Source organism: Chiloscyllium punctatum, chromosome 3 (genome assembly GCF_047496795.1).
Source record: "Chiloscyllium punctatum isolate Juve2018m chromosome 3, sChiPun1.3, whole genome shotgun sequence".
NCBI lineage: Eukaryota > Metazoa > Chordata > Chondrichthyes > Orectolobiformes > Hemiscylliidae > Chiloscyllium > Chiloscyllium punctatum.
The window spans coordinates 71,364,074-71,389,903 of record NC_092741.1 but is presented as its reverse complement, the minus strand read 5'-3'; the positions used below and the strand labels follow the sequence as shown (position 1 = coordinate 71,389,903).

General features: G+C 42.4%; 1 protein-coding gene across 1 annotated transcript in view; it reads left to right on the top strand.

Moving 5' to 3' along the window:
• ufl1 (UFM1-specific ligase 1) overlaps window positions 1-23,728 on the top strand; it is a 62,172-nt gene extending 38,444 nt beyond the window's left edge. Inside the window, exons 12-19 of the mRNA XM_072554999.1 lie at window positions 918-1,034; window positions 10,544-10,664; window positions 12,865-13,031; window positions 15,958-16,088; window positions 16,896-16,976; window positions 19,778-19,863; window positions 21,625-21,805; window positions 23,267-23,728. Coding sequence (XP_072411100.1) covers window positions 918-1,034; window positions 10,544-10,664; window positions 12,865-13,031; window positions 15,958-16,088; window positions 16,896-16,976; window positions 19,778-19,863; window positions 21,625-21,805; window positions 23,267-23,491 — 1,109 coding nt within the window. The 3' untranslated portion in view covers window positions 23,492-23,728. The remainder of the gene's footprint in view (window positions 1-917; window positions 1,035-10,543; window positions 10,665-12,864; window positions 13,032-15,957; window positions 16,089-16,895; window positions 16,977-19,777; window positions 19,864-21,624; window positions 21,806-23,266) is intronic.
• The last annotated feature ends 2,102 nt before the right edge of the window (window positions 23,729-25,830 follow it).

The window sequence follows — 25,830 nt, the reverse complement described above, 5'->3', positions numbered from 1 at the left end:
GCCTTCATAGCAAGAGGATTTGCGTATAGGAGTAAGGATGTCTTGCAGCAGTTATGCAGGGCCTTAGTGAGGCTACACCTTGAATATTGCATGCAGTTTTGGACTCCTAGTCTTAGGAAGGACATTCTTGCTATTGAGGGAGTCCAGAAAAGGTTCACCAGACTGATTCCTGGAATGGCAGGACTGACATATAAAGAAGGACTGGAGCAACTGGGCTTGTACTCACTGGAATTTAGAAGAATGAGGGGGATCTCCTTGAAGCATCTAGAATCCTGATGGAACTGGACAGGCTTGATGTGAGAAGAATATTCCCAATTTTGGGGAAGTCCAGAATTAGGATTCACAATCTAAGAACAAGGGCTAAGCTATTCAGGACTGAGATGAGGAAGAATTTCTTCAATCACAGTTGTGAACCTGTGGAACTCTCTTCCTTAGAAAGCTGTTGGGGCCAGTTTGTTAGATATATTGAGGAGGAGCTGGGTGTGGCCCTTGTGGCTAAAGGAATCAAGGGGTATGAAGGAAAAAGTGGGATACTAAAATTGCATGATCATATTGAATGGTGGTCCAGGCTCAAAGGGCAGAATAGCCTATTCCTGCACGTATTTTTCTATTTCTATTCCATCCCCATTTCTTTACTTGCCACATTTGGAAAATTAATCCAGGTTACCAACAAGTGCAGGTTTAAAGCTCCAAAATTTGGCCTGCTCCCTTGGCTACACCACCTGGATCTCTCTCTCTCTTACTCATACGTTCTTTGGAACTCATCCTTTCATGAGTGTTTTGTTCACTACTCAGAATTTTCTCTCTTTGGCCCAGCATCCACCTCTGTGTGCTGAGACACTTCCTACAGTACTTATGCAAGTTTTGTTTTAGCAGCTGCATTGTTTCAGTATCTGTGTTTTGCTGTTCTCCATTAGAGGGCACTGGAAGTATCCGAGCAGGAGGTGGCGGTAATGCTCGAGAGATCAGGACTAGAAAAACCAAGAAGAAGGGAAAGCGAGATGAAGATAGTGATGAAGAAATGTCGACTACAAGTATGTTCTTAAAACAGATTAATTTAGTGATTTGCTTTTGATATTTAATTTAACAAAGTAATACAATCGCTGTTTTGGTTGCTTAAAATTGCTGACTAAGATTGCACAGCTATGATTTATGCTCTGGCTGTTGAAACTTAAAAGAAAGTCAATATTGCAGGATATTAATGCATAATTATCATTTTTTTGTTGAGGAACACAAAATTGTGCAGTTAGATTCTAAGGTCATGGATTTCCATCAATGTCAGTTACAGTGATTATATAGCTGTATCTTCTTACATGGGATGAATTATCCAGGATCCTAAATCTGTTTTCCCCACAAGCTGCCTTTCTGTTACATGGCTGCCATTGTGACTCTCTACTACCTCAGAACATTGGGGTGTAATGTGGAATAGCTGAATGTTATCTGATGTTGTTAGAATAAATTTAAATACTGCCACTTATAGTTTACATTGACCCTGATGAAAACGTAGTCCTAAAAAACTGGAAATAATGACATAGGAGCAACCCATTAAGCCTATCACATCTAAACTGGGCTAATGCTACAACTGCACCTTTCTCATTCTATTTCTATTTCCTCATTCTTTCTTATCTTCTTGGTACTTCCTTTTGAGATAATGATTGTTTCTCTGACTTATCTTTTTTATTTCAAAAATATACTTTATTCATAAAATACTTTAATGGTCTGTACAGTTGGACATGCCATACATATGTAAACATTCCATTTGTTTGCATACCGAAAACAGAGTATTCATTCCTATTTACAGGTCTGTACGATTACATATTTAGCTGAGGTGTCAGCAGAGTCCAAATGACTGCGCGGGCCCCCTGTTCTTCTTTAGGCAGGCAGATGTTACACCATGCCTTGGCAGCAGCTGCCCCAAGCTTCAGCGCGTCCCTCAACACGTAGTCCTGGACCTTGGAATGTGCCAGTCTGCAACACTCAGTCGGGTCAATTCCTTCAGCTGGAAGATCAACAGGTTTCGGACCGCCCAGAGAGCGTCCTTCACCGAGTTGATGATCCTCCAGGGACAGTTGATGTTCGTCTCGGTGTGTGTCCCAGGGAACAGGCTGTAGAGCACGGAGTCCCGTGTCACGGCGCTGCTCGGGACGAACCTCAACAAACACCACTGCATTCCTCTCCAGACTTCTTCTGCATAGCCACATTCCAGAAGGAGGTGTGTGACAGTCTCGTCCCCCCCGCAGCCGCTTCGAGGACAGCGTGCGGTGCGGCTGAGAGTCCGGGCATGCATAAAGGATCTCACAGGCAGAGCCCTTCTCACCACCAGCCAAGCCATGTCTTGGTGCTTATTGGAAAGTTCTGGCGGTGAGGCATTCTGCCAAATGACTTTGAAGTCTGCTCAGGGAACCGCTCGATAGGATCCGCCCTCTCCTTTTCCCGAAGGGTCTAAAGGACACTACGTGCTGACCACTTCCTGATGGACTTGTGGTCAAAGGTGTTTTTCTTCATAAACTTCTCCACAAAGGACAGGTGATACGGAACGGTCCAACTACTCTGAGCCCATCCTTCGCAACACCGGGAACAGGTAGAACTTCAGTATGTAGTGACACTTGGTGTTTGTGTACCGGGGATCCACGCACAGCTTGATGCAGCCACACACAAAGGTGGCCATCAGGGTGAGGGTGGCATTGGGTGTATTTTTTCCCCAGTTGCCCAAAACTTTGTAAAGCGAGTCCCTTCGGACCCGGTCCATCTTTGACCTCCATATAAACTGGAAGATGGCCCGGGTGACTGCAGCGGCACAGGTTCTAGGGATAGGCCAGACCTGTGCCACGTATAACAGCAATGACAGTGCCTCACACCTGATGACCAGGTTTTTTCCCGCGATGGAGAGTGACCATAGCTTCCACCAGCCCAGTTTCTGACTCACTTTGCTGATATGCTCCTCCCAAGACTTGGCGCATGCCCCAGCCCCCTCAAACCAAATACCCAGCACCTTCAGGTGGTCAGTCCTGACGGTAAAGGGGGTTGAGGATTGGTCGGCCCAGTTCCCGAAGAGCATAGCCTCGCTCTTGCCTCGGTTTACCTTGGCCCCCGGGGCCAGTTTGAACTGGTCACATGCACATGAGTCTGCGCACGGACAGTGGATCCAAGCAGAAAACGGCGACGTCATCCATGTACAGGGAGGCCTTAACCTGCAGACCCCCGCTGCCAGGAATAGTCACCCTCTCAGGCTCACATCCTTCCTGATGGACTCGGCAAATGCATCTATGCAACACACAAACAAGGCGGGTGAGAAGGGGCATCCCTGCCTGACTCCAGATCTGACTGGGAAGCTATCTGATTCCCATCCATCTCATTCTTTCTTATCTTCTTGGTACTTCCTTTTGAGATAATGATTGTTTCTCTGACTTGTTACTATAGCAAAGCATCGCTTGTTGTAAATACCCTGTGCATGAAAGTTATTGCCTTTTCCCTTCATCCTTCTCATTTTCTTGCTTATCCCCAATGCTTCCCACCTGTTGGTAGATCATTAAGTATTTTTAATACTATTTAATTTGTCTTTTTAAGATCCTTCCACAATTTTGAAAAACTTTTATTGCTTGGCTCCTTAACTTTTATTGAAGATTTATTTCATTTAATAAAACCCTAATATTACTTTGGTGAATTCATGCAATGCTTATCCCTCACTGTACTAAATCTCCATCAATTGGATGGATGTAAGTCTACCTAGTTCAGCCTTTGACCAAACCAATACTCTTTTTAAATATCAGTATAAATTCTGCTTTTATGTTCAAATAGTCCGTTGAAACGTAGAACTCCATTTGTTCTTTAATAACCTTTGCTGACCGCCACATTAAACATAATTTTGGAGGACTCAGCAAGATGGCAGCGATTCTGTAGGACTGCTGTGGACAGCTCTGCCTAACGGCAAAGGCACAGTGGTGTTTTTTGCCATCCCTGGCCAACTTATGTGGTGGAATTATTAGTTTAAAACCTTACAGAACACACATTTGAAGGATGCCAAAGGGAAAAAGGAGTGAGCAAATAGAAGCAGGGAGGACACTCCCCTGCAGCACCAGGAAGACCAGAGACAGCAGCGTCTCCTGACCCCACCCCCACCCCCTCCGGAGACCTGACAGACTCCCAGGAATCCGCTGCGGTGATGGAGAGACTTAACTTAAGTTGCGGCTGTGATTGAGGAGATCTGTGGGGAGATTCATGCCCAGGTCCAATCTATTGCATCCATGTCGCAGAAGCACGAGCAGGAGATCTCGGGCCTCGGGGAGCAGCTGGAGGAGGTGGAGGATCGAACTAAGGCCTCGGAAGCTGCGATGGAGTCCTCATCCAGTCGGATCCAGGCGCTGGAGTGAGAGGTGCGGGCCTTGCGAGACCATATCGACAACCTCGAGAATTGAGATCAGATGATAAATCTCCAAATTGTCGGGCTCCCTGAAGGTGAGGAAGGTGATCAGCCAGTCAGCTTCTTTAAAATCTGGCTGCCGAAGTTTTTAGGCCTTCACATCGAGTCCAGCAGGCTACAGATTGAAAGGGCCTATCGGGTTACAGTGCACAGGTCAGAGCTAGTGCAGTGCCCCCGCCCAATCCTAGTGCACTTCCACTCATATAAGGACAAGCAAAAAGTGATAGAAGCTTCTAGATTACTGGGAAATGATCCGCAGGCACTGCTGTATAAAGGGTCAAAATCATGTTTTTCCAGGGTTTCTCTGCAGCTTTAATTCATAAGAGGAAATCCTTCGATGAAGTTAAAAAGAGGCTGAGGCTCCTGGGCATCCAGTACTCCATGAGATACCCTGCAGTGCTCCATTCAGTCACAAGGACTCAGTTTATACATTTGACTTAGCAGATAAAGCTAAAACCTTTGTAGACACTTTAAAATAGATGGATTGGCCTGAACAATACGGTTAATGTTTGTTCTCTTTTCCTTCTTTCCTTCTTTCCCCATGTTTTCCCTTTTTTTTTTATTCCTTTCTTTCTCCGTCATAATTTATTTTTTGGAAAGGGGGGAAAAGCTTTGGAATAAGTTGTTCCTATTTTTAACTGGATATTCTGATGGGAAATTTTGTGGATGTTCTTTGTTGTCTCTCCCCCTTTTTTCGTTTATTCTGTTTCTCTTTTAGTCACAAGTAGGGGGTGACATAAAGCCAGGGATGGGTGGAGTGCTTATCCTGACCTTTTTCTGTTGATTTAAGGATCACCTCCTTGTTTTATTTTCTGGCCTAAGGCTGGGGCATAGTCCAGGTTTGAAGGAGGGGAAGGGTAGGGTGCGTGCCCCCTATGGGCAGGGGGAAGAGTCTTCCATTCAAGGTTCTATAGATGGTTTTCTTTGTAGTTTTTTGGTCGTAATAGTTGTTTATAGTTATGGTAGAGTAGTTTTTGAATATGTAGTTCTTCAACTCTGAGTCTTTATTTACTTGTGCTCGGTGCTTTGTAATCAGGGTTCTCCCTCTGAGGCGTTCAAGGATCTCTGAAAGGGGATATGGCAAAGTGTCTTATTAAATGGTGCACCTGAAATATCAAGGGAAGTCATTCGCCTGCTAAAAGGAAAAAGATGTTCTCTAGCCTTAAGAGGGAAAGGGTTGATATCGCTTTGTTGCAGGAAACCCATCTTGATGATGAGGAACACCTGAAGTTACAACGGGAGGTCATGACTGAGTATTCTTTTCATCCTTTACTACTAAAAGAAGGGGAGTGGCGGTACTTATTCAGAAAAATCTTCCGTTCACATTATTAGAGCAATTGAAGGATGAGCAGGGACTGTTTGTGATACTTAAAGTCCTGATACATGGGGAGGAATATGGCATTTTAAATGGCTACTGTCCTCCGGCGCATCCTCTCAAATTTTTGATTAGTGCTTTCTCTAAGTTGAGCTCTTTTGGAACACAGCACCTTATTATGCGGGGAGGGGGGATTTTAATTGTCTTTTGGATCTGATGGTGGACAGGATTCCTTGTGGGCCCCCAACTATTTCTTCGCAAACCAAGTAGGTGGTTGACTTATGCGAGGAGTTGGGGCTGGTGGATATTTGGAGATGTCTTCCCTCTACCGGCAGGAACTTCATCTTTTTTTCAAACCCCCATAAATGCCACACGAGGATTCATCTCTTTCTGACTCCCTCGGACCTTCTGGATTCGATTATGGGTTGTAAAATTGGGAATATAGCTATCTCTGATCACACGGTGGTATATTTGGAGGTTAAGACTAGGTTTGCAGCACTGGCATTTGGACCCTTTTCTCCTTAAGGGTTCCAAATTTGTGGAATACGTTTTGGAGGAGTTTCAGGAATTCTTGACTATCAACTCAAGCACGGCAAGTAGACTGTCTATGCTCTGGGAGACTGCTAAGGCCTTTGCTAGGGGATTAACTATTTCCTATTTGGCTGGCCGGAAACGACAGAAGGAGGAACAGCAGCGTCTACTTGAGATGCAGTTGAAAGCCACCGAGGCAGCACATTTTGTACAGCCTTCGGTGACTAAGCTACAGCGGATCATGGCCCTCTGGGCTGCCTTGAATTCTATACTGACACAAAACGCAAAGAAAAAACTTGCTTTTGCTAGACAAGGGCCGTTCAAATATGGGGATAGGCCAGGGAAGTATTTAGCGTACCTGACTCTGAAAAAGCGTGCTTCCCAATCCATTACTGCAGTCAGAGACAACTTTGGGGTCCTTACATACGATGCTAAAAAGATTAATGAGGCTTTTCACAGCTTTTACTCTGAATTGTATCATTCTGAAGGCTGTGAGGACAGGAGGATTAGAATGGAAACCTTTAAGAACCTGGACCTCCCAGGGGTAACCTTGGAACAGGCCTCTCTCCTTAATGCCCCCTTGACAGTTCAGGAAATACGGGAGGCAGCTAAGCAACTTCAGAGTGGGAAAGCGTCTGACCCTAATGGTCTCCCGAGTGAGTTTTATAAGGAGTTTATAGGGATTCTGTCAGGGCTGATGTTGGAGATGTACAATCACTCTTATATGCATGAACGCCTACCACCACCTTTGAGAGAAGCTAATATTTCCTCAATTCTTAAGAAGGGGAAGGTGCCTAAGGATTGTGCCTCATACGGCCCATATCTCTATTAAATTGAGATTTCAAGATTCTGTCCAAGATCCTGGAACTGAGATCGGAAAAGGTTTTGCCCCATATTGTTAAAGAGGACCAGACAGGATTTATAAAAGTCATAGGTCCTCTAATTATTAGAAGGTTGCTGAATATGGTCCAAGTTTGTCAGCAACAATCGATTCAGGGGTTGGTGATTTCCTTAGATGCAGAGAAAGCATTTGACCAGGTGGAATGGCTGTATCGTTTTTATGTCTTAGAACAGTTTGGGTTGGGTGGGGTTTTTGCTAGGTGGATGGAGGTTTTATATCGCCACCCTCTGGCCGCAGTCATCAACGGGGTGAAGTCTGGGAATTTTAGGATTGGTAAGGGTAGTTGGCAAGGCTGCCCCCTCTCACCATTGTTGTTTACGTTGGTGACAGAGCTGTTGGCAGAGGCCATTCGTCAGAACGTCCACATAACCGCTCCGGAAGTGGGACCAAGGACACACAAGATTACACTGTACGCGGATGATGTCCTTCTGTTTTTATCGAACCCAATGACCTCTGTACCCCATTTGATACAATGTATCAATTCATTTGGGGCTATTTCAGGATATAAGATTAACTTTGCAAAATCGAAGGCTATGCCTTTGGGGAACCTTAAGGATGTGCCAGAAGTTGAAGATGGCCTTAAATTCCCTTTTAAGTGGTCACGGGCAGGGTTCCGATACCTAGGCATTTTTATTACCCCCAAGTTCTGTTATTTCGGATTAACTTTGCTCACTTGCTCGACAATATTAGGCGAGATCTCCAGAGATGGGAGGCTCTTCCAATTTCATGGCTGGGCCGAATATCTCTCATTAAGGTGAATGTTCTTCCTCATTTGCTTTATCCCATGCGTATGCTCCCTATAATGTTTCCCAGGTCAACGCTGCGGAAGCTTATGCGATGGTTTGGTTCCTTTGTCTGACATCGTGGATGGCCTCTCATCAATCTTACTAAATTGGAGTTGCTTCAAGGAGGGGGAGGAGTTGACTTCCCAGACATCAGGAGGAATCATTTGAGTTCCCTGCTGTCCTTTGTCTGTGGTTGGGCAACTCAATATGGCTAGATATTGATGCCTCCCAGGCAAAGGTCCTCTTATTAACCTGTTGTTCATGGATAAGATGGGGACCGTTGTGGACCACTACCAGAATCCCATTGTCATTAATACAGTCAAGACATGGAGGGCGATGCATAGAGTGAGGGTTGCTTATCCAAGACTCTGCCACTTACGTCTATAGTTGGCATGCCAGGGTACTGACCAGGGATGATGGACTCAGGGTTCAAACTATGGGCAGCAAAAGGAGTCTCTAGTTTAGGTGACTTGTTTGAGGGGGAGGTCATGATGTCTTTTGAGCAACTGAGCTGCAAATACGGGTAGCTCAGCAGAGATCTTTTCCGTTTTGTTTCAGGTTAGGGATGTTATCCAGAAGAAGACTACGCTTCTCACTAAGCCCTGGAAGCCCAATAAAGAGAGGTTGTTGCTATGTTCCACAAGCACCCTTTCTGTTGGTGCCCTCTGTCGCCTGCTGTGTGGCAGGGCCTGGCAGGATATTAACCAGTTATGAGAGGCCTGGGAGGAAGAGTGAGATCTCTTCTGAAACATGGAAGAATATCTGGGAGAATGCTTGAAAGATCTCAAACTGTAACAGGACATGCGCCACTCAGTAAAACGTTCTGCACAGGGCTCATCTGGCACCTGACCGTCTGGCGAAATTTTAAAAAGGGGCATCTTCAGTGTGTCCCAAATGTAAATAAGTGTAGGTACTCTTACCCATTGCTTCTGGACATGCCACAGGGTCTGTGATTATTGGAGCGCTGTGGCGGGAGAGATAGGGAGGGTATTGAGGACTGAAGTCAAAATAGACCCGCTATCTCTCCTCTTAGGTCTACCGAATTTACCATCTTTAGACGGGCATGGACAGAAACTATTTAATATTCTTGCATACTGTGCATTGAAGAATATTCTGATGAATTGGGTGTCTGAGAACCCACCGGACTTCCTGGGATGGCAGAAATTAATTGTGGAGCACATTCCCGTAGACCTTTTTACAAACATAGTGCACCACACAACAGACCATTTTTAAGACATGGCAGCCCTACTTGAGTTATTTGGATATAGATTTGTCAGTTATCTTAACTAGGGTGTTTGCTTAACCAGGATGGTTAGGTTTGTCAAGCCCTGGGCCCTGGAGGGGGGGGGGTCTCCTGAGTTACTCCGAGTATATATACACTGCTCCCGTTGCTTTGTTTGGGAGCTTTGCGCTGAGCATAGCTGTTTTGTATTTTGTAGCTTTTTTTGCTTTTCTTTCTTTTTTTTTGATTATTAGTTATTAACTTGTTTTATTGCACAGTGTTAGGGTTTGTTTCCTATTATAGGGTAGGTTAGTAGTTAGAAGACAGTCGTATTGTAATTTGTGTTTTTTTTTATTATGCTGATATTATTGTATTTTTCGATAACTTTGTAAAGTTAAAAAGAATTTGCAAATAAAGTTATTTACAAAAAATAATTTTTGATATTGCTTGATCACTCTAGATGTCAACTCTTACAAATTACTGCTAATATTGAGATTTTATTTTCATCGTCACTTTCCCACTTCTCAGTGTTGAACTGCATTCATCATCTCATCCCACTGATATGTTATTGCTGTCTTGATTTCTTTTTTTTAACTTGGATGGTTTTGTCATCCTCCTAATGTTATCATCAAAAAAACTTCACTATTCTTTCTGTTGTGCCGTTGCCTAATTTCAGTATATAGAGGGCAATTGTTAATTTCAGGCAATTCATACACTAAGGGCGATAATGTTCATGGCACAAGCAAAAACTGAAGACACTTTAAAGAATCTGGAGCATTCAGCTGTTTGCATCCTGCTCCTCTGAAAACCCCCTTTATCTCTGAGAACTGTATGAAAGAAAGGCGATATTTTAAGTGAATGTGAGATCTTCCAAATAATGCTGATTTCTACCAACAAATAGGTTAGCGTGTAGTGGGCCAGTGTTCCTACACATCTAGAAATAAGCTAAAGTTATTTTCATTCTGGGAAATGTTTTATTGTTTGTTTGTGTCTGCAGAATGTGCTACATTTTAATGGTGTAGTACAGAGCAGAACCATGTATCTATATATTAAAATTACTGAGAAGCTGAAAGCATAACAATGATTTACCATGTTTTGAGGAAATCAAAACCAAAGAAGTGGGGTCCTCAATTTACAAGCTTCCAACTTAACACACACGATCCCATGCAGGAGTGTGTAAATATCTGACATATGAATGTTTCCTGTACTTACGGATGTCTATTTACTTTTGTCCTGCATTATGTTTCAAGTTGTGCACAAATTGACTTGTGAACACCCTCCTGAACAAAGCCTGTCTGCAAACCAGGGGCTACCTGTATTGCTACAGTTTGGCATGGTGTTTTGAAATGTTTCTAACTGTATTTGTTAGGTAAACTCAAACAAAAGGAGGCAATTTTCATGGCACAGGAAGAAATTGAAAATATTTTAAGGAATCGTCTTCAAGACTGTCCAGAGGAAATGATATGTGAACTTGCAGAACATTTGATTAGGTAAGGTAATTTATGTAGCACCTTTCATGACCTTAGAATATCTCAAAGCATGCAAACAAGTACTTTTTGAAATGATATTGTAAAATAGGGGCAAATGGTAGATCACTTGTTCACAGCAGAATCAAACATACCACACTAAGGTAAATGACTAATCTTCTTTAAAAAAAATGATGTTGTATGAAGAATAAATATTGACCAAGACCCAAAAGAGCTCCTTTGTTCTTCACATAGTGCACATAACATTTATAATTCATGTCCAAAGCATTTGCAATAAAGATACAAGTGTAAGCTGTTGCACTCAGCAAGCTGAGGAGTAATAGATTTTGCAGTAAAATTGCTAATTGGAGCAGGTCACTTCCATTTTAACTAAATGCAAAATTTGTTTCCAGTTTATTTGGTGAACAAATGTTTTCATAATTTGTTGAATCTCACAATTGCAGTTGTTGACTGATCACCTATAATTGTAAATTGATTTGACAGTATCTGTCTCTATAAATTCATGAGGACAGATGATTTTTCTACTTTTGAGATATGCGAAGTTGACCATTCCACCCAGTTCACCATTGTGTTCTCCTTCCTTGATTGAATCCAGTTTATGAAATGTATAATCGCTGTTGAATATCAGCTAGGCACTTAATGAATTGTTCTTCAAGCAAAAAGACACTGCAGCCTCAATCGTGCATAGCAATGCAGTGTAGAAATTTGTCTAAAAATTTACATGAGTCTTTACCTATGATTTTCCGATCATTTACCTGGGAGTGATGCATCATTCTTAATAGTCATTTCTTCAATAATGCGATAGTCATCCTGTGTGACCCCACGCTAAACAAGCCTCATGCAATACAAATCGCACTTAGTGTTGGTGATCTGATCGCTTTCTCGCCAACACATGTTTTACAAGTTCATGTTTTTAAAAAGCGTTCTCTGATCACCAATTGTGTTACCGCCAATTTGTGTGAACAAAAGATATATTATAACAGCTGATTGTACAAAGCTTCAAATAAATATAACAGATTTTTATTTCACTTTCTCCTTTAACCTCCATCTTCACTGCTGATGTTGGTTAGGAATTATGTTTTTCGGATATAGAAGATCGGGCTTTCTCTGTGTGCCTCGGAGTCCGTCTCTTTCCCCAGCAAGAGGCTATAGCCTCTTTACCATAGCAAAACTCAGGAGAGTTCAGCACCTAACCATATTAGGTGACATAACACCAGTCAGAAAAAAGGATAATCTGAAAGGAGGAGAGAGTGAGGCAGAGAGGTTTATGAAGGAAATTCCAGAGCAACAGCCTAGGCAGCTGAAAGCATAGTTGCCAATGGTGAAATGATTTGAAATCCAGGGTTCTCAAAGCCAGAATTAGATGATCACAGGGAGCTGAAGGAGGTGGCAGAGCTATAATGGAGCAAGCAATAGTGCAATCTAAAGGCAAGGGTGAGAATTGGAAAAAATAGACCTGGAACCAGTGTAAATTACCAAACATGCTATTAAACAAAGGGTTTTGCTGTTTGTAGCTGCTGGTGTGGCAGCTATGGTTCTCCACTCTCCAGGGTAACATACTTTGGGCCCTACTAAAGTTATGGGTCCTTGGTTTGTGCCTGTGTATGATGCTTTCAACTGACTCCAGTGGTTGTAAAATCCTGAAAAAGCAGGTTTTGAAATTTTAACAGAACTGGAAAGGGGAGAACATTTCTTTCTACTTTAAGAGCACCTTCTCTTCAGATCTCTTCTCCCCCCGCCCCGGCAAAAACAAACATGTGCACAGACACCCTACCATACTCATTCTCTGTCCCTGTCTTGGGCAAGGGTGGTGAGTGTAGAGAGAGGTATAATTCTCCTTCTAGAATGTGATTTGTAGCTGGTAAGAGAACGTTATATACTGTGTACCCAGATGTTGAGACTTTGATCACACATAAAGGAATCAAAAATAGTATTTGTTGTAAAATAACCCACAGACTTTCTCACGATCTTTGAATTTGTGAGACAGCCTCCAAATGTGAGGATCATTTGGTAAAATTTGGCATGATGTTACATCAGTAGTTTTACCCACGAGCTATGTTGTACATTTTGTTTAATGCTGTTTGAGAAAATCTTTTTGTCATACCTTCCTGATTAAAGTGAGAATGAAATGTACCAGCTTGTATTCTTCATAAATAGATGCATCTTTGTAACATGACATTTACAATATGTTTTCTTTTAATAGACCTTTAAATAAAAGCTATCAGGAAGTGTTGCATTCAGTACTCTTGTCCACTGTCACCTCTGCATCAGGAGCCAATAGAAAAAAGACTGTAAAAGAACTGCAGGAGGAAGTATCGAACTTTCTTAACAATATAAGATTGTTTGAGAAAGGAGCCAAACTCTTTCCAGGTAAATACCATGCCATGTTAGTGTTAAAATGTGTTTCCAGTTGAGTTCCCTTGCAACACTGGGTTTGGTGGTGATAACATTTCCACTGATGATTTCTGTAATAAGGTAATAGAGTGAATCATTTCAAGTGACTGTCCTGGTATTGTGCTGCATCACATCAATCCTGTAAAAACTGGATTGTTGTCCTGTAACTGATCACCATGGTGATGATGTGAGAATTATGGTGGAATCTTCCCTCAGTTGAGGGATTGCTCATTTTAGACATAGATGGGAAATTTCTTCTGAGGGTAGCGTAACTCTGAAGGGCTTTTGCCTGAAACGTCGATTTCACTGCTCGTTGGATGCTGCCTGAACTGCTGTGCTCTTCCAGCACCACTAATCCTGTATTTGCTTTCCAGCATCTGCAGTCATTGTTTTTACCTATCTGTGGAATTATTTACTGCAGAAGGCTGTAGAGGTTTTATCATTATGTAACTTTGAATTTGAAATAGACAGGTTCTTGTTGTTAAGGGAATCGAGGATTGTGGAGAACTGTGGTTCAGGGATATAAAATCGGCACAATCTCATTCAATGATAGACCAAATTAAAGGGTCTGAGTTGTCTACTTCTCTTCCAAGGTCTAATATTTTCAGCACTGTTTTCTATCACAATTTTGTCACAGATCTCATGGAATACAGGGAGAACTAGCCATTTGGACACAGAACTGGCTCAAAGGTAGAAAACAACAAGGGTGGCAGTGGAGGGTTGTTTTTCAGGCTGAAAGCCTGAGACTAGTGGAGTGCCACAAGGATCATTGCTGGATCCATTGCTTTTCATCATCTATATAAATGATTTGGATGTGAGCATAAGAGTATAGTTAGTAAGTTTGCAGATGACAGTAAAATTGGAGGTGTAGTGGACAACGAAGAAAGTTACCTCAGATTACAACAGGATCTTGATCAGATGGGCCAATGGGCTGACGAGTGGCATATGAAATTTAATTTGGATAAATGCGAGGTGCTGCATTTTGGGAAAGCAAATCTTAGCAGGACGTATGCACTTAATGGTAAGGTCCTAGGGAGTGTTGCTGAACAAAGAGACCTTGGAGTGCAGGTTCATAGCTCCTTGAAAGTAGAATCACAGATAGATAGGAGAGTGAAGAAGGCATTTGGTATGCTTTCCTTTATAAGTCAGAGTATTGAGTACAGGAGTTGGGAGGTCATGTTGCGGCCATACAGAACATTGGTTAGGCCACTTTTGGAATGTTGCATGCATTTCTGGTCACTATCCTATCAGAAAGATGATGTGAAACTTGAAAGGGTTCAAAAAGGTTTACAAGGATATTGCCAGGGTTGGAGGATTTGAGCTCTAGGGAGAGGTGGAATAGGCTGGGGCTGTTTTCCCTGGAGTGTTGGAGGCTGAGCGGTGACCTTTATAGAGATGTATAAAATCATGAGGGACATGGATAGGATAAATAGACGAAGTCTGTTCCCTGGGGTGGGGGAGTCCAGAACTAGTAGGCATAGGTTTAGAGTGAGAGGAGAAAGATATAAAAGGAGCAACTTTTTCACGCAGAGGTCAGTGCATGTATGGAATGAGCTGCCAGAGGAAGTGGTAAAGGCTAGCACGGTTACAGCATTTAAAAGGCATCTGGAATGGTATATGAAGAGGAAGGGTTTGGAGGGGTATGGACCGGGTGCTGGCAGGTGGGACTAGATTGGATTGGGATATCTGGTTAGCATGGACAAGTTCTAACCATAGGGTCTGTTTCTGTGCTGTACATCTCTATGACTCTAATTCACCTACACACATGCTGCAGCACGTAAGCATCAATATGATTTCGTGGTGTAACATTAAATTTGCACAATGTAATGGCACAGTTGGTAAAAATTGAATGTACTTGGTCCATAGTCTTTCCAGATCGTAGTACTGCTCTGTCATGAGAGAGCAAGATAACTGGTAATGGTTTAACCTGAAGGTCACCACATCTCAGGCAAGGGGTGAAGTTGCATAGGACAGTTCTTCATGGTAGCCTCAATGGGTGGGGCAATTAAACCCATGCTGTTGGCTGCACTCGACATAACAAGCCAGCTGGCTAACCGGCCTGGTCAAAGTACTTTGACTCTATTTATCAAGGGTGTCATAAATGAATGAATCTGACTATACTGCCAATATGGATCTAAGGCAGATGTGGAATGGGAACAGTGTGATTGACTTCAACAATTATAGATAAAGGAAGTAAAATTGCTCTTGAATTTGGTCCTGCTGGCTATCCACCACCTTTGTCATCAAATGACTTGAATTAATGGGGATGGTTGCGGGTTCTGCAGTTAATCTTGTTAATATAGACTTTCAAAAAGCATTTGACTTAGTGCATATAATAGACTTGGATTCTAAGACAATATGGTGCCAAAAGGGCCTTTTGGCCTGTCAGGTCCATGCTGATCTTTGTGTAGAACAACCCAATCAGTTCCACCTTACGGTTTAACAGCTAAATCCCTATAAAGTTTTGTTTTTAGGATTAGGTGAACAGGTAAATTGGGAAGCAGACATCATCCAGGCATTCTTGATCCCAGTATGAAACTTCCATAGATCCTGAACCTTCTAAGTATTTTCATAATTTTATGTCTTTACTTCATTATCCCAGCTCAGGATGCAGTGGAAATTGTCATATTTATGTGAATGGTTGCATTTATTGATTAGCTGATGTGTACACTTGGTATTTCCATATTTGTAAACCTGATATCAACCTTTTTAACAGCAAGCTTTTGTTTTGAATTATTGCAGTGACCAGTACGCTCTGCATTCAGGAAGTACAGATGTTAGCCTACTGTGATGTGCTGAGAATTTGGCAATGAATCAACATATGCTTGACAACCACATTTGCCCAATGGTGTTCCTTTTGTTAATTTTCCACCTAAGCAAATAATGTTCTTGAATGTTTTAGACGATACACACGTTCAACTAGGAAAGCATTTATTGAAGACAATATGTACCGATACTTCAAATCTTCTTTTCAACTTCTTGGCTGGAGACTTGATGATGGCAGTGGAAACCTACACTACAATAACCCCTGAGGTATGGAGAGCTGAGTTACTGTGTAAAATATTATTATTCTTGCTGCTTCCACTTAGCTAGGTTAAAGTTTACATTTTCTCAAATGTCAAATGTTGTTAGTCATTATCATTTGTGGAGGTTGGTCCACAATTACAGTAATTTTAAATTTACAGTGGCTTTCAAGAAATCTTCAGTCAGCAATTTCAAAAGGCTCTGTATTTTCTAAACTTGGTGAAATGTGTGAAATTGTTTCGAACATTTTGGTTCAGCTAAAGCACAAAGATTAAATTGTTGAGCAACACATGCTTTGCAAATTAAGTGCTGGTACTAATATAGGGACACTATTCTCCGGAATTATTGATTTTTTTGTTTTAAGTCAGCTGTTTGCTTCAAGTTTTGCCTTACTGTGGCAAAACCTAGTATCACTGTCTTACAGCTGGGAGTTGTCCTTTCAGAACAGAAGCCAGGACATTTTTTTTCGATAAGGACTTTGCACCTTTGGAACGTAAGGCCCTAGAGGCTGTGGACACAAAGTCAATAAATATTTTTAAGGCAGAGTGAGCTAGATTCGTGTTAGGGAATCAGAGGTGATTGTGGGTGTAAATGGGCTATGGAATTCACAGCACAAACATATCCGTCATGATCTTATTGACTGGGGGAGCAAACTTGAGAGCTGAATGGTCTACTTCTCTTATTTCACAGAGGTTATTAAAAGTAGAGCTTTGATGAATGAAGCACCCCTTGATGTATCAGGTTGTAGTTGTATTTCATGTAAATGCAGATTTCTGATAAAATTGTGCGAATTCTGAATTTTCTTTTAATGTTCAGCTCAGATTGAAAATCTTGGCAAAACTGCCTGAAGAAACCAGAGGTCCCCTCTCAAAGCTTCATAATGCCCTGAGTGGCAAAGTAAGTTTTTTGACTCTTCAGTACTGTTTTCAGTAAAAACAATTATCTTTGGCTTATGTTGGGCTGAGTTGCACAATCATTTCTCCATGGAGTGTACCATGTACAAGCTGGCTAACCATTTAACCAGTAGAGTTAGAAATGCTTTGTGAAAAGGGTATAAGATTTCAACAACAAATGGATAGGATAGTGAAGAAGACATTTGGTATGCTTTCCTATCTTGGTTAGAGTATAGCAGTTGAGAGGTCATGTTGTGGCTGTACAGGACATTGGTGAGGCCACTTTTGAAATATTGTGTGCAGTTCTGGTCTCCCTCCTATCGGAAGGATGTTGTGAAACTTGAAAGTGTTCAGAAAAGATTTACAAGGATGTTGCCAGGGTTGGAGGATTTGAGCTATAAGGAGAGGTTGAATAGGCTGGGGCTATTGTCTGTGGAGGGTTGGAGGCTGAGGGGTGACCTTAGAGGTTTATAAAATCATGAGGGGCATGGATAGGGTAAATAAGCAAGGTGTTTTTTTCCCTAGGGTGGAGGGGTGCAGAACTAGAGGGCATAGGTTAAGGGTGAGAGGGGAAGAAATTTTAATAGGGACCTAAGAGGCAACTTTTTTACGGAGAGAGCGATACGTGTATGGAATGAGCTGCTTGAGGAACTGATAAAGGCTGGTACAATTCCAACATTTAAAGGGCATCTGGATGGATATATGAATAGGAAAGATTTAAAGGGATATGGGCCAGGTGCTTGCAAATGGGACTAGATTAATTTAGGAAGTGCGGTCGGCATGGATGAGGTGGATTGAAGGGTCTGTTTCCATGCGATACACAACCACACGCACACACCAAATTCCATCACAACCCTTCCCGAGGATAGAGGATATTGAGGCCCTCTCACTTGCCTTGTTCCCTGGTAGTATTTGTAAGCAGGAAGCATAGGGACTGCACTGCGAACAAAGGACAATACAGCATAGAACTGACTCTTCGGCCCTCCAAGTCTGTGCCAAAACACTTTGCCCTTCCATACGAAAACTGTCTTCATTCACAGGATTCGTATCCCTCTATTATCTTCCTATTCATATTTTTGTCCAGGTGTTTCTTGAACACTGCTATTGTACCCGCTTCCACCGCCACCTCTGGCAACGTGTTCCAGGTGCTCATCACCCTTTGTGTGGAAAACTTATTTTACACAACAATTTTGAATTCCTCTCCACCCCACTCACCCACCCATGCACCTTAAACCTGTGTCCCCTAGTAGTTGATCCCTCCACCCTGGGAAACTGCCTCATACTTTCCACTCTATCCATGCCATTCACAATCTTATAAACTTCTGTCAGTTCGCTCTACAACCTCCTGCGTTCCAGTGAAAACCAACCCAACCTTAAGAAAGCCAACCTTTCTTAATAGCTAAACTTCCCCCATATCAGGAAACATCCTGTAAACCTTTCTTGGTACCCCCTCCAAAGCATTCGCATCCTTCTGATGGTGTGGTAACCAGAACTGTATGCAATATTCCAAGTGTGGCTTAATTAAACTTCTATAAAGCTGCAGCACAACTTGCTTATCCTTTTACTCAATGTCCCTTCCAATGAAGGCAAGCATACCATAGGCATCTTTTACTATATTATCTATGTCTGCTGCCACCTGTTTTTTCTTTTTTGTGGACCTGCACACCCAAATCCCTCTGCATATCAGTACTCCTAAGGATTCTGCTATTCACTGTATAATTTCCACCTATATTTGACCTTTCAAAATGTGAGGTGTGCTTATGGTGAGCAGAGGGAAGGTTTGTGAATGGTGAAGTAGAAAGTAATGAAATATCTGAGGTGGGAGTAGCAACCTTGTTCAGATTATGAAAGCTCTCTTGGAATTGTCTGATATGTAACCTAATGCTAACAGCTGCTGAGCACTTCCCTCGACACCTTTCTACTGCCTGGTGGGAAGAGAACATTCCTATTTGTACTGAACTCTTCAACATCTTCAAAACAGTACTCTAGAGTGAGGACACTTGTATCATTTTCTTTCCTGCTGTGGTGAGAAATTTCAGTATAAATCATCTGCAGCCTAATTGTTACCTTGGTTTAAAAAACATTGACTTTGAATCGTGTTAAGGACATCTAATGTCAGAGCTTCTAATCGATAGCACTTGTAGTGGTGATTACCTGTCTCCCTAATTGAAATGGGACTTCTGACCAATTTCAGTTCTTAACTCTGGCCCGCTGCATAACAACTATTCCTAATCTGAAACTAAGATTAATTTCTACTTAGTAAGTTATTTAGTACAATTTATTAACTATGCTCGAATTTAACTTGGCTGTCATCAGAGTTTTTATTAATTAGTTTTTGGAGGGGAATGGCCATTATATCAAGGAAGACTTATCAAAGAGGACTGTATCTTGGGGTTGATGCTGACTTCGAGTAACTCCAGCTCTCAGTATGCAGGTGTCTTTTATTGGGGGCCAAGAAAATGTTTTTTGGACTGACCCAGGTCAGACTACAGAGTTAATCAGGCATAGCAAAACTGTGCTGGGCCCTTTGGTAACCGATTAAGCAAACAGCAAATGCAGTTGCTTTTAAGATTGCGCAAATGGAAACTTGAGAAAGCCATTTGATCCGGTCTAGCAATCTTAACCTGATCTTGTACATGGTGAAGCATAACAAGCGACAAGCAATGGGCACCTATCAAAGGGAATACTAAATTGGGCAGCACATTTAAAACAGGATGAACCTTTCTGCAGGAAATTTTATCATTAAGTGAATAATGGCATTGGGTTGACTGACTGACTGACTGCTTTTGTTTCATTTCTGTCAAGAGTATAGAAGAATTCCTTAACATATTGGATGGTGTGGCAGAAGTCTGTGGAATTATGCTCAAAAAGGGAGATAAAAAGAAAGAAAGGTAAAACTCAATAAGAATTAGAAAAAAGTAGATTAGGAATTGTAATCTTAACTATTAGAGTTAATAGTATTGTAGTTTTGAACAGTTTCATGTGTATAATTGATGATTCTGATGAATGGTTGTCCTGGAACATTAACTCTGTTCCTCTTTCCACAGATGATGCTTGACTAGATGAGGATTTCTAGCATTTCCTGTTGTTTTTCTGAGTTTTGTTCTAGGCACTGGAATATTATGGAAAACATAGCTACTTTAAAACATATGTCTCCAACAGATTAGTTTACTTTAGAGAATAATTGATTGGTTTGCAATTTCTTAACATTTCTGCTGTTAATTCTTAATTTAGGAGCAAAATACTGCAGATGCTGAAAGTCTGAATTGAAACAGTGCTAGAAATGCTCAATAGACCGGCTGCAGATATTAGAGTTAACATTTCAGGGTGTTGACACTTAGTCGTTTTCGATTTGTTGATTTTTAGCATCCATAATATTTTCAAAAGATCGTATTCCTGCGGGTTTTGCACAGCATTGCAAACTCAGCATTATAGATCAACAATATTTCATTCTGTTCTTGGATTGTGTGTTGGCAGGGGCAACACTTATTGCCTCTCACTAATTACCCTTGAAGTGTTGGTGAGCCACTTTCTTCAACCTCTCCTAGCTCCTTGAAAGTGGAGTCGCAGGTAGATAGGATAGCAAAGAAGGCGTTTGGTATGCTTTCTTTTATTGGGGAGAGTATTGAGTACAGGAGTTAGGAGGTCACGTTGCGGCTGTCCAGGATATTGGTTAGGCCACTTTTGGAATATTGCGTGCAATTCTGGTCTCCTTCCTATCGGAAAGATGTTGTCAAACTTGAAAGAGTTACGAAAAGATTTACAAGAATCTTGCCAGGGTTGGAGGATTTGAGCTGTAGGGAGAGGTGGAATGGGTGAGAGCTGTTTACCCTGGAGAGCGTTGGAGGCTGAGGGGTGACCTTGTAGAGGTTTACAAAATCGTGAAGGCATGGATGGGATAAATAGACAAAGTCTTTTCCCGGGGCGGGGGAGTCCAAAACTAGAGGACATAGGTTTAGGGTGAGAGGGGAAAGATATAAAAGAGACCTAAGGGGCAACATTTTCACCCCAGAGGGTGGTACGTGTATGGAATGAGCTGCCAGAGGAAGTGGTCAGGCTGGTACAACTGTAACATTTAAAAGACATCTGAATGGGTATATGAATCGAAGGGTTTTGGAGGGATATGGGCCGGGTGCTGGCAGATGGGACTAGATTGGGTTGGGATATCTGGTCAGCATGGACAGGTTGGACCGAAGGATCTGTGTCTGTGCTGTACATCTCTCTGACTCTGCAGTCTTTGGGCTATAGTTACTCCCACAATGTTGTAAGGGAGGGAGTTCATGGGTTTTGATCCAGTACCAGTGAAAGAATAGCAATATATTTCCAATTCACCATGTTATGTGACTTGTAGAGGAACGTACAGTTGATGGGATCTATTGCCTTTGCTCTTAAAAGTGATAGAGTTCATGTATTTGGAAGCTGCTTTTGAAGGATCCTTGATAAGTAAGTTGTTCAGTGTGTCTTACAGAAGGTGCACACTGCTGTCACATTGTGTCAGTGGTGAAGGGAGTGAATGGATAGGATGCCAGGCAAATGACTGTCTTGGATGATGTGAGGCTCCTGAGTGTTGATGAAGTTCTCATAAAATCTGTGTCATTGAATGACTGTTTGGAACATTGTCTAACTTTTATCTAAATGCTCTCTTGCTGTAGACAAGTCATTTTCCAGCACAGACAGGCATTACTGGAACAGGTTAAGGCTACTGAGGAGCCGGCACTAGTTTTGCATCTGACATCAGTTCTGCTGTTCCAGCTGTCGACTCACAACATGCTTCATGCACCCGGCAGATGTGTGCCACAGATTATCACGTTCCTAATGACCAAGATTCCAGAGGTAACTTGTCACCTTAAACATAACTGCTCTGTGTTAAAAGAAGCCAGTTATTGTTTAATGTTAAAAAATTAGATCATGTGTACCAGTTTTTAAATACAGATTCAAATCAAGTTTAATTTATGGATACAGTGCTAATGTACCATACGATTCTGAAAAGTATTAACAATTGGAGTTTTTTTAATCCCTCAATTTGTAATGTTCTTAAGACTGGGAATGCAGACTGTTGAGCGAGTGTGGAGCCTGTGATCGTGAAGCAGTGTGTAGGACACAGTTGTCCTCTGTTTGCTACAGTGGAATTTCTTACGCTGACTGGCTCAAAATGTCAGGGTCGATGAATATTTTCAGTATTGCTTGATAATCTTGAAGGATTAGTGACAATGTGTGTAGAAATAAATAGATGGTGTAATTTGTACAGGACTAATGCAGTGAGCATGCTTAATGGCTTTTCTCATTCCATTCCACACTTCCTTAAAATTGAGGAATCAATGTTGAAGCAGCGTGAATAACCAAGTCTTAAACACAGGACATTAAAGTCACTCCACCCAACCTTCACTGAACGTATTGAACTAGCTTCTTGCTCTTCCCAGTAGGAGATTGCTGTATCGTTTAAATGGCCATTGTAAATTCATGTCAGATAAAGTTGACATAATTGATCTTTGATCTTGTAAATCCATTATGTCTCTTTTGAAACTGTTTTGTAGGTCATGGCAGTGTATAATATCGAGGTAGGAACTTGAATTCTGGCCCGACTGCTTGCATTGTTGATGCTGTCTTCACAGCAATCTTGGATCAAATCCCATTGTAAACAGGGGCATGAAACAAGTATTTTAATTAAACCAATGCCAAGGATGTGAATATGAGGCTTTTTCTGATTGCTATATTTCTCACATATGACTACTTAGAATACCGTTTAAAGCTTTATGCGTCCTTTTTATTTTAATTTGATTTATTACTGTCATATGTTCTCAGCTAAGTTTTGTTTTGAATGCAGTGCTGGCAGATTGTACAGTACAAAATGCATTAGGGTTACAGAACAGAGCAAAGAATATGGTCTCACATTGAGTGAGATCAGCCTTAACATTAAAGTTTGAGAGGTCCATTCAAAAATCTGATAACAGTGGGGAAGAAGCGGTGCTTGAATCTGTTGGTACATATGTTTTAATCTTTTGTATCTTCTGCCTGACCAAAGAGGTAGGAAGAGATTATAACCAGGGTGGGACGGCTCTTCAATTGCGTTTGTTGCCTTCCCAAGGCTGCGAGAAGTATAGATGGAATCAATTGAAAAGTTACCGATTTTCCACATTGTTGTGTTGCACAATTTTTAGATGCAAAAAATGTTTCATTAAAACCCATGGAAGTATTAATCAAAGTTTAGATGTCTCAATGCATCAATTAGAAATGTAACTGTGATGGAAAAGTTATTTTTTTTAAAAAAATAACCCGGGTTATTCTTTTGCACAGGATCAGTACAAGCTCCTGTTGAAGTACCAAGGTCTCGTAGTGAAACAACTTGTAGGTCAGCAGAAACAAGGGGGCCAAGGAGGTGATGACCCGGATGAATGCAAAAATGTTGAGAAAGAGAGTGAATATGATGTAGAAACTGTTCGAAAGGAGATGCAAGAATTAACACCATTTGTCAAAGATCTTGTTCTGAAATCCAGGAAAACCTCCCTGACTGAAGAGTGAAGTAATTTGAAATTGGATTTTGAGGAGTGATCCATACTTAAGCAACTTTTGCATTAAACATTCATGGATTTAAAAATTCCACCAGTATCAGCAACATGGGATAAACTGCAGAGCTGGATTAGATTTTATTAATTACATTTGTAACTCAAAAGATATCGATTAATTTTATTAAAATGATTGTATCTGCCAGTCTCTTTCTTTTCAAATTAAAACAAATGACATTTAACTGCACAGAAAGCTTTGTTTTTCGTTTATTAATTGGCACTTTTGAAGTAAGGGGACATACAAACTTTAAATGTGAATTGCTTGAATGCTGAAGTACTGACCAGTTTGGATTGCCATCCATATGTAGTTTGTCCCCAAGGATACACTACTTTTTCAACTTGAAGGAGAAAGAATTAGCAACAGGAAACTCTTAAGGTTTGAAGTCCCCACCTGTTTCAAGAAGACTGCCATCATCCTGTTGTCAAAGAAAAGTCATGCAGTCTGCCTGAATGACTACCACCCAGTGGCTCTGGCTCTGACCTCCATAACTATGAAGTGTTTCAAGAGATTAGTCATGGCTCACATCAACTCTAGCCTATCAAATTGCTTTGATCCTTTGCAAATCACCTACGAGCGCAACAGGTCCATGGCATACACCATCTCCCTGTCCATACGCTCATCCCTGGAACATCTGGATAAGAAGAAGAATTACATCAGGCTCCTACTTAGTGATTAGACCTTCATCTTCAACATCATAATTTCAAATAAACTCCTGCCTAAATTCTGAGACCTTGGTCTCGGCTCTCCCTTCTGTAACTGGTTCCCTCCTCTCTCTGATCCATCTACAGAGAAAACTCTATTAGCCAAATCTCACTTATCCAAATTTCAGATTATGCGAAGAAGATCTCAAGATCCCGATAGAAATATTACATCAAAGTGGTGTTTCCAACACTGATCGCGTCTTTTGTTTACAATGATTAAAAATGAACTTGGCTTACTGAAATGCAGCTGAGATGGGAGCCCAGGCATATTTTCTCTCTCTCTGTCTCCGCGCTCTCTCTGTCTCCGCGCTCTCTCTGTCTCCGCGCTCTCTCTCTCTCTCCGCGCTCTCTCTCTCTCTCCGCGCTCTCTCTCTCTCTCCGCGCTCTCTCTCTCTCTCTCTCCGCGCTCTCTCTCTCTCCGCGCTCTCTCTCTCTCTCTCTCCGCGCTCTCTCTCTCTCTCCGCGCTCTCTCTCTCTCTCCGCGCTCTCTCTCTCTCTCCGCGCTCTCTCTCTCTCTCCGCGCTCTCTCTCTCTCTCCGCGCTCTCTCTCTCTCTCCGCGCTCTCTCTCTCTCTCCGCGCTCTCTCTCTCTCTCTCTGCGCTCTCTCTCTCTCCGCGCTCTCTCTCTCTCCGCGCTCTCTCTCTCTCCGCGCTTTCTCTCTCTCCGCGCTCTCTCTCTCCGCGCTCTCTCTCTCTCTCTCCGCGCTCTCTCTCTCTCTCTCCGCGCTCTCTCTCTCTCTCTCTCTCCGCGCTCTCTCTCTCTCTCTCTCCGCGCTCTCTCTCTCTCTCTCTCCGCGCTCTCTCTCTCTCTCTCTCCGCGCTCTCTCTCTCTCTCCGCGCTCTCTCTCTCTCTCCGCGCTCTCTCTCTCTCTCTCTCCGCGCTCTCTCTCTCTCTCCGCGCTCTCTCTCTCTCTCCGCGCTCTCTCTCTCTCTCCGCGCTCTCTCTCTCTCTCCGCGCTCTCTCTCTCTCTCCGCGCTCTCTCTCTCTCTCCGCGCTCTCTCTCTCGCGCGCGCGCTCTCCCTCGCGCGCGCGCTCTCCCTCGCTCCCGCTCCCTCCCTCGCGCTCGCTCCCGCTCCCTCCCTCGCGCTCCCGCTCCCTCCCTCGCGCTCGCGCGCTCCCGCTCCCTCCCTCGCGCTCGCGCGCTCTCACTCTCCCGCCCCCCCCTCCCCCGCCGTGTGGCCATTGCGAAGTTTGATGACAACACCACTGTTGTAGGTGGAATCTCAAACAATGACTAGACGAAATACAGGAAAGAGATTGACTGCTTAGTGGTATGGTATAAAGACAATGATGGCTCCATCAACATCAGCAAAATGAAGGAGCTGGTCATTGACTTCAGGAAATGGGGAGGATGGCATCTCCTTGTCTGCATCAATGGTGCTGAAGTGGAAATGATCGAGAGGATCAACTTCCTGGGAGTGATGATCACCAACAATTCTTTCTGTTGATGCACAGCATCGTCTCCTTCCTCAGGAGCAAAAGGGAATTTGGCATGTCCACATTTATCCATTTTCATAGGATTTTTTTTTAATAGTCAACTATCTGGAAGTGTCAGAGTGTGGTATGACAACTCCTCTTCTCAAGATTGCAAGA